Here is a 17,248-nt window from a genome sequence, read left to right on the forward strand (position 1 = left end):
AGAGAGAGGGAGACAGAGAGAGGAAAGTGAGAGACAGAGAGGGAGAAAGAGAGCGAGACGGAGAGAGAGGGGTAGAGAGAGAGAGACAGATAGGGAGAGAGAGAGACAGAGAGGGAGAAAGAGAGAGAGTGAATACAGAGTCAGAGAGAGAAAGAGACAGAGAGAAAGGTTAGAGATACTGGATAGAGAGAAATGGTTTGAATGTGGAGTGGAGTGTGAAATGATGATGAGGGGAACGCGATTGTGGCTCTGAGAGGGAGGGTAGGTGTGAGGGTAAGGCTCTGTTCAATGGGATAGACAGAGCTGAGGGCCTGCCACCCAATGCATGGGGACTGGGAGAGGCTGAGGAAGAGGAGGGTGGGGGTGTGGGGTTTCGGGGAGGGAGGTGGGGTGTGAAATGCTCAGTGGGAACCAGGGGGGCACTTTGGAAGTTTCACTGTGATGAGAGATAGCACAGGGCCCCAGTGCAACGAAGAGGAATGCTTACACATAGCGGGTTGTGGCTGGAACACAATATCGGATTGGGTAACGGGCTCCCACTCAACAGAAACTTCCAGAAAAGGCAGGCGTCAGGAGCTGTGGGATGGAGGCGGGTTGGGGGGGTGGGGGTGCACGGGGGAGTGTAATGGGTGTAAACAGAGAGGTCTTTCAGTGAGGCCAGCAGCAGGCTCAATGGCTGAATGGCCTGCTCCTCAGCTCGGGGATTGTGTAGCTGCAGAGGCTTGGAATGGAAGTGGGGGGAGCTCCTGGGGTTGAAACTGGGAACGCCGCTTGGGAATGCAATGGAGGACAGGACACAATGCAAGGGACTCAGTCACAAACGATCACGTATTCTGAACAACAGTCACCCACCAGGAAATTCATGGACAGTATCTGAAGAAACACTTCATGGAAAGCAAATTGGAGCAAAATGAAGCAGGATGGACATGCAGGGATCTTTTTACTAGAATCCCTGCGGTGTGGAAACAGGTCATTTGGCTCAACACGTCCACACCGACCCTCAGAGCATCCATTCAGACTCATCCACCTATAACCCACCTAATCTACACCTCCCTGAACACGATGAGCAATTTAGCATGGCCAATCCACCTACCCTGCACATCTTTAGACTGTGGGAGGAAACCGGAGCACCCGTAGGAAACCCACTCAGACACAGGGAGAACGTGCAAACTCCACACAGACAGTCGCCTGAGGCTGGAATCGAACCGGGGTCCCTGGTGCTGAGAGACAGCAGTGTTAACCACTGAGACCCTGTGCTCAGGGAGATTGTCCCCGTTCAGAGCGGTGCATAGCAGAGACTTCAGAAGCATATCGCGGGGAAACCACGTGTTTGACGCTGTTAATAACATCCAACACGGAGTGTAGATCAACCCTATCGCGTGCAGGATGGAGGGTGAAACAGCAGGGATGGAACAGTTATGACTTCAATGATAGATATATAACATCCAGGCTTTACCTTTTCTTTGGCAGATCGCACTTTAATTATTTTCATGGCGAGCTGGAGCCCAGAGGATCGCTCTGTGCAACGGTGAACACTGCCAAACCGACCCCTACAAACAACCAGGGACAGAACGATACTCAGCACAAGCACAGCAACTCACGATAACAGGAAATGGCAATAAAGCCCCGTGGAACTGACACTATCCCTCACTGTCACACACTGACACTATCCCTCACTGTTACACACCGACACTAACCCTCACTGTCACACACTGACACTATCCCTCACTGTCACACACTGACACTATCCCTCACTGTTACACACTGACACTAACACTCACTATCACACACTGACACTATCCCTCACTGTCACACACTGACACTATCCCTCACTGTCACACACTGACACTAACACTCACTGTTACACACTGACATTAACACTCACTGTCACACACTGACACTATCCCTCACTGTTACACACTGACACTAACACTCACTGTCACACACTGACACTAACCCTCACTGTTACACACTGACATTAACACTCACTGTCACACACTGACACTATCCCTCACTGTTACACACTGACACTAACACTCACTGTTACACACTGACATTAACACTCACTGTCACACACTGACACTATCCCTCACTGTTACACACTGACACTAACCCTCACTGTCACACACTGACACTAACCCTCACTGTTACACACTGACAATACCCCTCGCTGTCACACACTGACACTAACACTCACTGTTACACACTGACACTATCCCTCACTGTCACACACTAACACTAACCCTCACTGTCACACACTGACACTACCCCTCGCTGTTACACACCGACACTATCCCTCACTGTTACACACTGACACTAACACTCACTGTTACACACTGACACTAACACTCACTGTTACACACCGACACTATCCCTCACTGTTACACACTGACACTAACCCTCACTGTCACACACTGACACTATCCCTCACTGTTACACACTGACACTAACCCTCACTGTTACACACTGACACTATCCCTCGCTGTTACACACTGACACTAACCCTCACTGTCACACACTGACACTATCCCTCACTGTTACACACCGACACTATCCCTCACTGTCACACACTGACACTAACCCTCACTGTTACACACTGACACTATCCCTCGCTGTTACACACCGACACTATCCCTCGCTGTCACACACTGACACTAACACTCACTGTCACACACTGAAACTAACCCTCACTGTCACACACTGACAATACCCCTCACTGTTACACACTGACACTATCCCTCGCTGTTACACACCGACACTATCCCTCGCTGTTACACACTGACACTATCCCTCACCATAACACACTGACACTATCCCTCACTGTCACACACTGACACTATCCCTCGCTGTTACACACTGACACTAACCCTCACTGTTACACACTGACACTAACATTCACTGTTACACACTGACACTAACCCTCACTGTCACACACTGACACTATCCCTCACTGTCACACACTGACACTATCCCTCACTGTTACACACTGACACTAACACTCACTGTTACACACTGACACTAACCCTCACTGTCACACACTGACACTATCCCTCACTGTCACACACTGACACTATCCCTCACTGTTACACACTGACACTATCCCTCGCTGTTACACACTGACACTAACCCTCACTGTTACACACTGACACTAACACTCACTGTTACACACTGACACTAACCCTCACTGTCACACACTGACACTATCCCTCACTGTCACACACTGACACTATCCCTCACTGTTACACACTGACACTAACACTCACTGTTACACACTGACACTAACCCTCACTGTCACACACTGACACTAACCCTCGCTGTTACACACTGACACTATCCCTCGCTGTTACACACTAACACTAATCCTCACTGTTACACACTGACACTAACACTCACTGTTACACACCGACACTATCCCTCACTGTTACACACTGACACTAACCCTCACTGTCACACACTGACACTATCCCTCACTGTTACACACTGACACTAACACTCACTGTTACACACTGACACTAACCCTCACTGTCACACACTGACACTATCCCTCACTGTCACACACTGACACTAACCCTCACTGTTACACACTGACACTATCCCTCGCTGTTACACACTGACACTAACCCTCACTGTTACACACCGACACTATCCCTCACTGTCACACACTGACACTAACCCTCACTGTTACACACTGACACTATCCCTCGCTGTTACACACTGACACTATCCCTCACTGTCACACACTGACACTAACCCTCACTGTCACACACTGACACTATCCCTCGCTGTTACACACTGACACTATCCCTCACCATAACACACTGACACTATCCCTCACCATTACACACTGACACTAACACTCACTGTTACACACTGACACTACTGCTCACTGTCACACACTGACACTAACACTCACTGTTACACACTGACACTATCCCTCACTGTCACACACTGACACTAACCCTCACTGTCACACACCGACACTATCCCTCACTGTCACACACTGACACTAACCCTCACTGTCACACACTGACACTATCCCTCACTGTTACACACTGACACTATCCCTCACTGTCACACACTGACACTATCCCTCACTGTTACACACTGACACTATCCCTCACTGTCACACACCGACACTATCCCTCACTGTTACACACTGACACTATCCCTCACTGTCACACACCGACACTATCCCTCACTGTTACACACTGACACTAACCCTCACTGTCACACACTGACACTAACACTCACTGTTACACACTGACACTATCCCTCACTGTCACACACTGACACTAACCCTCACTGTCACACACTGACACTATCCCTCACTGTTACACACTGACACTATCCCTCGCTGTTACACACTGACACTATCCCTCACTGTCACACACTGACACTAACCCTCACTGTCACACACTGACACTAACCCTCACTGTTACACACTGACACTATCCCTCGCTGTTACACACTGACACTATCCCTCACCATAACACACTGACACTATCCCTCACTGTCACACACTGACACTATCCCTCACTGTCACACACTGACACTAACACTCACTGTCACACACTGAAACTAACCCTCACTGTCACACACTGACAATACCCCTCACTGTTACACACTGACACTATCCCTCGCTGTTACACACCGACACTATCCCTCGCTGTTACACACTGACACTATCCCTCACCATAACACACTGACACTATCCCTCACTGTCACACACTGACACTATCCCTCGCTGTTACACACTGACACTAACCCTCACTGTTACACACTGACACTAACCCTCACTGTCACACACTGACACTATCCCTCACTGTCACACACTGACACTATCCCTCACTGTTACACACTGACACTAACACTCACTGTTACACACTGACACTAACCCTCACTGTCACACACTGACACTATCCCTCACTGTCACACACTGACACTATCCCTCACTGTTACACACTGACACTATCCCTCGCTGTTACACACTGACACTAACCCTCACTGTTACACACTGACACTAACACTCACTGTTACACACTGACACTAACCCTCACTGTCACACACTGACACTAACCCTCGCTGTTACACACTGACACTATCCCTCGCTGTTACACACTAACACTAATCCTCACTGTTACACACTGACACTAACACTCACTGTTACACACCGACACTATCCCTCACTGTTACACACTGACACTAACCCTCACTGTCACACACTGACACTATCCCTCACTGTTACACACTGACACTAACACTCACTGTTACACACTGACACTAACCCTCACTGTCACACACTGACACTATCCCTCACTGTCACACACTGACACTAACCCTCACTGTTACACACTGACACTATCCCTCGCTGTTACACACTGACACTAACCCTCACTGTTACACACCGACACTATCCCTCAATGTCACACACTGACACTAACCCTCACTGTCACACACTGACACTAACACTCACTGTTACACACTGACACTATCCCTCGCTGTTACACACTGACACTATCCCTCACTGTCACACACTGACACTAACCCTCACTGTCACACACTGACACTATCCCTCGCTGTTACACACTGACACTATCCCTCACCATAACACACTGACACTATCCCTCACCATTACACACTGACACTAACACTCACTGTTACACACTGACACTACTGCTCACTGTCACACACTGACACTAACACTCACTGTTACACACTGACACTATCCCTCACTGTCACACACTGACACTAACCCTCACTGTCACACACCGACACTATCCCTCACTGTCAGACACTGACACTATCCCTCACTGTCACACACTGACACTAACCCTCACTGTCACACACTGACACTATCCCTCACTGTTACACACTGACACTATCCCTCACTGTCACACACTGACACTATCCCTCACTGTTACACACTGACACTATCCCTCACTGTCACACACCGACACTATCCCTCACTGTTACACACTGACACTATCCCTCACTGTCACACACCGACACTATCCCTCACTGTTACACACTGACACTAACACTCACTGTTACACACTGACACTAACCCTCACTGTCACACACTGACACTATCCCTCACTGTCACACACTGACACTATCCCTCACTGTTACACACTGACACTATCCCTCGCTGTTACACACTGACACTAACCCTCACTGTTACACACTGACACTAACCCTCACTGTCACACACTGACACTATCCCTCACTGTCACACACTGACACTATCCCTCACTGTTACACACTGACACTAACACTCACTGTTACACACTGACACTAACCCTCACTGTCACACACTGACACTAACCCTCGCTGTTACACACTGACACTATCCCTCGCTGTTACACACTAACACTAATCCTCACTGTTACACACTGACACTAACACTCACTGTTACACACCGACACTATCCCTCACTGTTACACACTGACACTAACACTCACTGTTACACACTGACACTAACCCTCACTGTCACACACTGACACTATCCCTCACTGTCACACACTGACACTAACCCTCACTGTTACACACTGACACTATCCCTCGCTGTTACACACTGACACTAACCCTCACTGTTCCACACCGACACTATCCCTCACTGTCACACACTGACACTAACCCTCACTGTTACACACTGACACTATCCCTCGCTGTTACACACTGACACTATCCCTCACTGTCACACACTGACACTAACCCTCACTGTCACACACTGACACTATCCCTCGCTGTTACACACTGACACTATCCCTCACCATAACACACTGACACTATCCCTCACCATTACACACTGACACTAACACTCACTGTTACACACTGACACTACTGCTCACTGTCACACACTGACACTAACACTCACTGTTACACACTGACACTATCCCTCACTGTCACACACTGACACTAACCCTCACTGTCACACACCGACACTATCCCTCACTGTCAGACACTGACACTATCCCTCACTGTCACACACTGACACTAACCCTCACTGTCACACACTGACACTATCCCTCACTGTTACACACTGACACTATCCCTCACTGTCACACACTGACACTATCCCTCACTGTTACACACTGACACTATCCCTCACTGTCACACACCGACACTATCCCTCACTGTTACACACTGACACTATCCCTCACTGTCACACACCGACACTATCCCTCACTGTTACACACTGACACTAACCCTCACTGTCACACACTGACACTAACACTCACTGTTACACACTGACACTATCCCTCACTGTCACACACTGACACTAACCCTCACTGTCACACACTGACACTATCCCTCACTGTTACACACTGACACTATCCCTCGCTGTTACACACTGACACTATCCCTCACTGTCACACACTGACACTAACCCTCACTGTCACACACTGACACTAACCCTCACTGTTACACACTGACACTATCCCTCGCTGTTACACACTGACACTATCCCTCACCATAACACACTGACACTATCCCTCACTGTCACAGACTGACACTATCCCTCGCTGTTACACACTGACACTAACCCTCACTGTTACACACTGACACTAACACTCACTGTCACACACTGACACTATCCCTCGCTGTTACGCACTGACACTATCCCTCGCTGTTACACACTGACACTAAACCTCACTGTCACACACTGACACTAACCCTCGCTGTTACACACTGACAGTATCCCTCACCATAACACACTGACACTAAACCTCACTGTCACACACTGACACTATCCCTCACTGGCACACACTGACACTATCCCTCGCTGTTACACACTGACACTATCCCTCACTGTTACACACTGACACTATCCCTCGCCATAACACACTGACACTATCCCTCACTGTCACACACTGACACTATCCCTCACTGTTACACACTGACACTAACCCTCACTGTCACACACTGACACTATCCCTCACTGTTACACACTGACACTATCCCTCGCTGTTACACACTGACACTAAACCTCACTGTCACACACTGACACTAACCCTCGCTGTTACACACTGACACTAACCCTCACTGTCACACACTGACACTATCCCTCGCTGTTACACACTGACACTAAACCTCACTGTCACACACTGACACTAACCCTCGCTGTTACACACTGACACTAACCCTCACTGTTACACACTGACACTATCCCTCGCTGTTACACACTGACACTATCCCTCACCATAACACACTGACACTAACCCTCGCTGTTACACACTGACACTATCCCTCACTGTCACACACTGACACTAACCCTCACTGTCACACACTGACACTATCCCTCACTGTCACACACTGACACTAACACTCACTGTTACACACTGACACTATCCCTCACTGTTACACACTGACACTAACCCTCACTGTCACACACTGACACTATCCCTCACTGTCACACACTGACACTAACCCTCACTGTCACACACTGACACTATCCCTCACTGTTACACACTGACACTATCCCTCACTGTCACACACTGACACTATCCCTCGCTGTTACACACTGACACTATCCCTCACTGTTACACACTGACACTAACCCTCACTGTCACACACTGACACTATCCCTCACTGTTACACACTGACACTATCCCTCACTGTCACACACTGACACTAACACTCACTGTTACACACTGACACTATCCCTCACTGTTACACACTGACACTAACCCTCACTGTCACACACTGACACTATCCCTCACTGTCACACACTGACACTAACCCTCACTGTCACACACTGACACTATCCCTCACTGTCACACACTGACACTAACCCTCACTGTCATACACTGACACTATCCCTCACTGTTACACACTGACACTATCCCTCACTGTCACACACTGACACTATCCCTCACTGTTACACACTGACACTATCCCTCACTGTCACACACTGACACTATCCCTCGCTGTTACACACTGACACTATCCCTCACTGTCACACACTGACACTATCCCTCGCTGTTACACACTGACACTAACCCTCACTGTCACACACTGACACTATCCCTCACTGTTACACACTGACACTATCCCTCGCTGTCACACACTGACACTATCCCTCACTGTCAGACACTGACACTATCCCTCGCTGTCACACACTGACACTATCCCTCACTGTCACACACTGACACTAACACTCACTGTCACACACTGACACTATCCCTCACTGTTACACACTGACACTATCCCTCACCATAACACACTGACACTATCCCTCGCTGTTACACACTGACACTATCCCTCGCTGTCACACACTGACACTATCCCTCACTGTTACACACTGACACTATCCCTCGCTGTCACACACTGACACTAACACTCACTGTTACACACTGACACTATCCCTCACTGTCACACACTGACACTAACCCTCACTGTCACACACTGACACTAAACCTCACTGTCACACACTGACACTAACCCTCACTGTCACACACTGACACTATCCCTCACTGTCACACACTGACACTAAACCTCACTGTTACACACTGACACTAACACTCACTGTTACACACTGACACTAACCCTCACTGTCACACACTGACACTATCCCTCACTGTCACACACTGATACTAACCCTCACTGTTACACACAGACACTATCCCTCGCTGTCACACACAGACACTATCCCTCACTGTCAGACACTGACACTAACACTCACTGTTGCACACTGACACTAACACTCACTGTTGCACACTGACACTATCCCTCACTGTCACACACTGATACTAACACTCACTGTTACACACTGACACTATCCCTCACTGTCACACACCGACACTAACCCTCACTGTCACACACTGACATTAACACTCACTGTCACCCACTGACACTATCCCTCACTGTCACACACTGACACTAACACTCACTGTCACACACTGACACTATCCCTCACTGTTACACACTGACACTATCCCTCACTGTTACACACTGACACTATCCCTCACCATAACACACTGTCACTATCCCTCGCTGTTACACACTGACACTATCCCTCACTGTCACACACTGACACTATCCCTCACTGTTACACACTGACACTATCCCTCGCTGTCACACACTGACACTAACACTCACTGTTACACACTGACACTATCCCTCACTGTCACACACTGACACTAACCCTCACTGTCACACACTGACACTAAACCTCACTGTCACACACTGACACTAACCCTCACTGTCACACACTGACACTATCCCTCACTGTCACACACTGACACTAAACCTCACTGTTACACACTGACACTAACACTCACTGTTACACACTGACACTAACCCTCACTGTCACACACTGACACTAACCCTCACTGTCACACACTGACACTATCCCTCACTGTCACACACTGATACTAACCCTCACTGTTACACACAGACACTATCCCTCGCTGTCACACACAGACACTATCCCTCACTGTCAGACACTGACACTAACACTCACTGTTGCACACTGACACTAACACTCACTGTTGCACACTGACACTATCCCTCACTGTCACACACTGATACTAACACTCACTGTTACACACTGACACTATCCCTCACTGTCACACACCGACACTAACCCTCACTGTCACACACTGACATTAACACTCACTGTCACACACTGACACTATCCCTCACTGTCACACACTGACACTAACACTCACTGTTACACACTGACACTAACCCTCACTGTCACACACTGACACTAACCCTCACTGTCACACACTGACACTATCCCTCACTGTCACACACTGATACTAACCCTCACTGTTACACACAGACACTATCCCTCGCTGTCACACACAGACACTATCCCTCACTGTCAGACACTGACACTAACACTCACTGTTGCACACTGACACTAACACTCACTGTTGCACACTGACACTATCCCTCACTGTCACACACTGATACTAACACTCACTGTTACACACTGACACTATCCCTCACTGTCACACACCGACACTAACCCTCACTGTCACACACTGACATTAACACTCACTGTCACACACTGACACTATCCCTCACTGTCACACACTGACACTAACCCTCACTGTCACACACTGACACTAACCCTCACTGTTACACACTGACACTAACCCTCACTGTTACACACTGACACTATCCCTCGGTGTTACACACTGACACTAATCCTCACTGTTACATCCTGACACTAATCCTATTTTCAACATTGTACACTACAGTCTCTCTCTAACCCTGCCTTTTCTCAGTTTTATATGAATGTTCTGTGTGAGTTCTCACATACCCCTCCCTCTCTGTCCGTTCAGCCTCATTCATGTTCACTTTTTGTCTTTTGATCATTTAATTTCTGCCTGTTTTTGTGCCTGTTGCTGCCTTGGTTACGTTTCGCTCTGGCACTTACCCTCCGAGTACCTCGCTGAGGTTATACTGGTAGAAGCTCCTCACTGGTCCTGTTCGAAATGACACACAGCGATGTTCAAACGGAGCGGGTTGTGGTGGTCTGTCATCTGTAGGCAGTACAGGGACAGCGTCACTCATCACCACGGGGCAGTGCTGTTAGCATCTCAGGCAGGACTGTGGTTGGCGGCAGCCCTTGCCTGGCATGAGTTCTGGTGACACCAGTTGCCATTGCTGTGAGCTTCCAGGGAGGTGCCAACTGCTTCTTGTGCAGCAATGATCATTCCCAGGCAGCCACACAACTTCCAAAGGGTGACCCTTCAATCCCTGGGCTTGGCACAATTACAGAGAGAAAACTAACGCCTCCGCAGCACAGGAACAGGCCCCTTCGGCCCACCAATGTTGCCCTAACATGCCACGCTTTGAAAGTACAATCCTTTTGCTTCAATGCTATGTATCCCTCTGTTCTCTGGCTATTCATGTCTGTCTTGATGCCTCGTTCATGTTGTCATTGAATCTGCCGCCACCACCTCTCCTGGCAGCACCTTCAATGACAATAGTCTTTTAACTCATCAGCACTATCTGCTTCCTGTCCATTGTCCAAGCCTCTATCCCCGCTAATATATCTGAGGAAGGACCTTCTTGCTATTGAGTGAGCCCAGGGAAGATTCCTGGGATGGTAGGACTGGCATACTGGGTCAACTGGCCCTGTACTCACTGGAATTTAGACGGATGAGGGTGGGAATCTCATAGAAACATACAAAATCCTGGTGGAACTGCCCAGACCAGATGTGGGAAAAATGTTCCTGATGTTGGGGAAGTCCAAAACTAGGGGTTACAGACTAAGCATAAGGGGTTAGCCATTCAGGACTGAGATGAGGAAGAATTTCTTCACGCAGAGAGTTGTGATCCTGTGGATTTCTGTCCCACAGGAAGCTGTTGGGGCGAGTTTGTTCGATATTTTCAAGAGGGAGCTGGATGTGGCCCTTGTGGGTAAAGGGACCCTCTGATGAAGGGTCTAGGCCCGAAACGTCAGCTTTTGTGCTCCTGAGATGCTGCTGGGCCTGCTGTGTTCATCCAGCCTCACATTTTATTATCTTGGATTCTCCAGCATCTGCAGTTCCCATTATCAATGCTACATCTACAAGTTCCCTGTTATCCGCTCTATTGACTATGTCCTCCAAAGAAAAAACTCTAAGTGTGTGTCAATGCATTTTCTCTTTCATGCATACAAAACCAATATGCTGCAGGTGTTGGGAATCTGAACTGAAAACAGAAAACACTGGAAAAGCTCAGCATCTGTGGAGAGAGAAACAGAGTTATTGCTTCGAGTCATGACCTTTCACCAGAAACAGTATAGGCTTCGATTGAGAAGCGACAGAGATAGGGAAAGCGGGCAAGCGGAGCTCGGAGACAGGTGTAAGACAGGAGAGATTAAATGGAGAAAAGATTTGACAGTAAGGACTGCAGATGTTGGAAGCCAGAATCAATAGATGTAGAGCTGGAAAAGCACAGCAGGTCAGACAGCATCCGAGGAGCAGGGAAGTCAACGTTTCGGGCTGAAGGGTTTTGACCCAAGCCATTGATTTTCCTGCTCCTCGGCTGCTCTCTGACCTGCTGTACTTTTCCAGTTCCACACCTATTGACTGATCACAGGCAGAGATCATGTGGCAAGCTTAGAAATGCAACTAAACAGCTTGATTTGACCTGTAGATGTGACACTAGTAACCTGGTGTTTAATTCTCTATCTCACTCTAACACTGATCTCTCTGTCCTACAGTGTGCCAGTCAAACACAATGTAAGCTCAGGGATTGGCACCTCATCATCCTGTTGGACATGAAGCCTCTCAGTCTGAATAGCAGATTGAGCCTAATCTAGACAAACATGAGATGCTGCATTTCGGAAAGGCAAATTGGGCAGGACTTATACACTTAATGACAAGCTCCTGGGGAGTGTTGCGGAACAAAGTGACCTTGGAGTGCAGGCCCATAGTTCCTTGAGAGTGGAGTCGCTGGTAGACAGGATAGTGAAGAAGGTACTTGGTATGTTTGCCTTTATTAGTCAGTGCATTGAGTATGGGAGTTGGATTGTCATGCTGCAGCTGTACAGGACATGAGTTCGGCCGCTTTTGGAACACTATGTGCCATTCTGGTCTCCCTGCTGTAGGAAGGATATTATGAAACTTGATAGGGCTCGAAAAAGATTTACAAGGATGTTATCAGGTTTAGAGGGTTTGAGCTATGTGGAGAGGCTGGATAGACTGGGACTATTTTCCTGGAGCATCAGAGGCTGAGGGGTGACCTTATAGAGGTGTATAAAATCACGAGGGGCATGGATAGGGCGAATAGACAAGACCATTTTCCTGGGGTGGGAGAGTCCAAAACTAGAGGGCACAGATTTAAGGTGAGAGGGAAAAGATTTAAAAGGGACCTAAGGAGTAACTTTTTCACACAGAGGGTGGTGCGTGTATGGAATGCGTTGCTGGAGGAAGTGGTGGGGGCTGGTACAATGACAATATTTAAAAGGCATCTGGATGGGTACATGAATAGGAAACATTGAGAGAGATATGGGCCAAATGCTGGGTAACTGGGATTAGGTTTATGTAGGATATCTGGTCAGCATGGATGAGTTGGGCTGAAGGGTCTGTTTCTGTGCTGTATGACTTTACCACTCTGTGACCAATTCCACGCTGTAATCTCTGCCCCGATTCTGCTTCCTCATTCTTTACATGTTTCAGACTTACTCTTGTTTTCATCTTTCCCACTTGCAGCTTCTGGTTTCGATCATTTCTGCCAATCATGCTAACTTCGGACCCATTGCTTGTTTCTTTACTTGTCCCATTGCTCCTCCATTTTGTCGTGCAGTGCCAACTGTTTTGTCAGTGAATTATTCCTGCCTCCTACTCTCAATGTCAACCCTATTAATTCCCATTCCAATCTTGCACGTTTCAGCAGAGTCACCTCTCGTTCACCTACATTTCAAAAAACACCGATCCAATTTAATCAGCAAATCTCATCTGTCATTTCCATGATAATTAGTTCCGTGTGAAACCACGGCCAAGTGTAAACTGGGTTAATCACTAAAGTCAGTCAGCACCTCTCAGCTGCACACTTTTCAAAATCCTTGGCTTCAGAATCCATTCCCTCGTCAGACGGGGAGTCAAACGAAAAAATCTGATGCCCAGCTGACCTGAGGGCAGCATTTGGCCAAACCGCAGTGTAATTGTGGCAGATTGCAGTGGATCACGCCTTTGCATGCTGGTCAGTTAATCTCATCGATTATTACTCAGCCCTAACCATCCCTACAGAGCTGATGGTGAGCTGCTTTCTTGAACCACAACAGTCATTGAGCCAAACAGCACTGAAACAGAGCCTTCAGTCCAACCAGTCCATGCTGACCATAATCCCAAACTAAACTAGCCCCACCTGCCTTCCCCTCGCCCCATCCCTCCAAATGTCTTTTAAACGTTGTAACTGTGTCTGTACCCATCACTTCCTCTGGAAGCTCATTCCAAACATGAATCACTCTGTGTAAAAAAAATTTGCCCTTATGTCTTTTATTAAATCTTTCTCCTAAGTCCTTAAAAATATGCCCCCTCGTCTCAAAATCCCCCATCCTAGGGAACAGGCACCTGGCATTCACCTTATCTATGCTCCTAATGATTTCACAAATCTCTAGCTCCTGCACGCCAGTGGAAAAAAGTCCCAGCCTATCCAGCCTCTCCTCATAACCCAAACCCTCCAATATCCTGGTAAACCTCTTCTGAAGCATCTTCAATTTAGTAACATCCTTCCTATGACAGGGCAAACAGAGCTGCACACAGTACTCCTGAAGAGGCCTCAACAACGTCCTGTACAATCTCACATGACATCCCAACCCTTGACAGAAAGGTCTGAGCAATGAAGGCTAGTGTGTTAAATACCTTCTTAACATCCCCGTGACACAAACGTCAGAGAATTACGCACCTACACCCTGAGGTCCGTCTGTTCTACAACATTACCCAATACCCTACCTTTAACTGAATAACTTTGTTTGTTCTACCAAAATGCAATATCTCACGTATTTCAGATTAAACTCCATCTGCCACCAATGAGATACTTTATACCTTGCCAGGGCAGTTCAGTGTGAAACTGCTTGTAAACCAAAAGATCCTGTTCCCAACATTCCTCTGTTTAATGTCCTCCCGTGGCAGGAACTCCTTCAGATCAAGAAATCCCATTGGTTTTCCCTGTTATGGAGATGCTGCGTATTAAATATTGATTGGAGAGGACTTTTAAGTTTTGAAGGGTGGTGGAGAAAGGAACATATTTCACATTTTGTGGAATTACCTGGAGTGGTTCCTTTCGAAGAGGCCATTGAAAACAGATTGTGAAAATTGGCGTTTTTAATTTAACAAGGGTTCCTAATCTGGCAATAACTGCTTGCTTTGCTGTAGTTTCCCATCAGGACTGCTGTTATTGGACAGTGACTGGATCAGAGATCACCTCTCTTAAAAACGCAAGCATCGCAGCCAATCACATTCAATCAAATGCACCCAATGGCAGTGGGAAACAAGAAGGGGACTGAGTCGAGTCGGCTCAATTTTTCCAAGGAGCTAGCACTTTGGAGATGGTCTGAATGGTATCCTGTACAGTCAGACTCAATGAAAGTCACTGTTCATCAGAACCTTGGAACATCGCAACGAGGAGTGAGACTGCGTTGCTGTAGCACCATTCATATCCTCCATAAAATCCACTCTCCTTACATTCTCGGGCTCTGCCTTGGTGTCCCACTCAGCGATGAAGAGGGAACCCTCAGAGTGCAGGCTAATATGGGCTGGCTGCTCCAAGGGACTTGTGTGGGAAATGGAATTTAAACATGAAATTTGCGAGGCAATTCATTTTTGTCTGAATAACTGAGTATTGGAGTACACACTGAATGGTAGGACCCTCAGAGGTACAGAGGATCAGAGGGGCCTTGGTGTGCCTATAGATCCTTGAGGGCATTAGGGCTGGTCAATAATGTGATTAAGAAGGCCTGCTTTTATTAGTCAAGGCATTAAATAATAGATCAAAGTGGCAGCTTTGGAGCTGTATATAACTGCTGTGTGCAGTTCCAATCCCCACACTAGAGGGAAGATGTGATTACTCTGGATGTGCGACCGGATGTTGCCTGAGATGGAGCATCACAGCTGTACAGAGAGCAACACAATAGACAATAGACAATAGACATTAGGTGCTGGAGTAGGCCATTCGGCCCTTCCAGCCCGCACCACCATTTTTTATGATCATGGCTGACCATCCACCGCTAGTATCCTGTTCCTGCCTTATCCCCATAACCCATAACACGATGCTGGGGACGACACAGTCTGGAGGAACACAGCCAGGCCAGGCAGCATCTGAGGAGCAACAAAGTTGACTTCATTTCTGCAGAAGGGTCCCAACCCGAAACGTCAGCCTTCCTGCTCCTCTGATGCTGCCCGGGCTTGCTGTGTTCCTCCAGCTCCACACTGTGTTATCTCTGACTCCAGCATCGGCAGTTCTTACCGTCTCACAATAAGCTTTGAGCAGGGAAGGACCTGGATAATCAGATTGTGGTGTACAATGTTCTGAGGGCCACAGTGAGAAATGTTTTGCCTTTGTAAAAGGGTGTCAGTAATTAGGGGGCACAAGATCAGGAGCAGCAGGTTTAGAGGGGATTTGAGGAAAACATTTTCGCGGACTGGCGTGTGAGTATATAGAACTTACTGCCTGAGAGGCTGGAAGACCTCAGAACCCTCAGGATATGTAAGAAGTATTTCGATGGGCAGATAGTGTATAAGGTTACAAGGCCAAATGCTGGACATTGGGATTAGAATAGATTGATGATGTAATGATGTAC

At 47.8% G+C, this 17,248-nt stretch overlaps 1 protein-coding gene across 5 annotated transcripts in view; it reads right to left on the bottom strand.

The window, feature by feature from the left end:
• The window catches only part of LOC125461596 (myosin light chain kinase 2, skeletal/cardiac muscle-like), a 63,605-nt gene that overhangs the window by 30,311 nt on the left and 16,046 nt on the right, over nt 1–17,248 (bottom strand). For all 5 annotated transcript variants that reach the window (XM_059652865.1, XM_059652868.1, XM_059652869.1 and 2 more), the window contains 2 exons: nt 11,393–11,498; nt 1,457–1,550 (listed from right to left, as the gene is read on the bottom strand). In XM_059652865.1, the coding sequence (XP_059508848.1) occupies nt 1,457–1,550; nt 11,393–11,498 (200 nt within the window). The remainder of the gene's footprint in view (nt 1–1,456; nt 1,551–11,392; nt 11,499–17,248) is intronic.

Source organism: Stegostoma tigrinum, chromosome 19 (assembly GCF_030684315.1).
Source record: "Stegostoma tigrinum isolate sSteTig4 chromosome 19, sSteTig4.hap1, whole genome shotgun sequence".
In the NCBI taxonomy this organism is placed as follows: domain Eukaryota; kingdom Metazoa; phylum Chordata; class Chondrichthyes; order Orectolobiformes; family Stegostomatidae; genus Stegostoma; species Stegostoma tigrinum.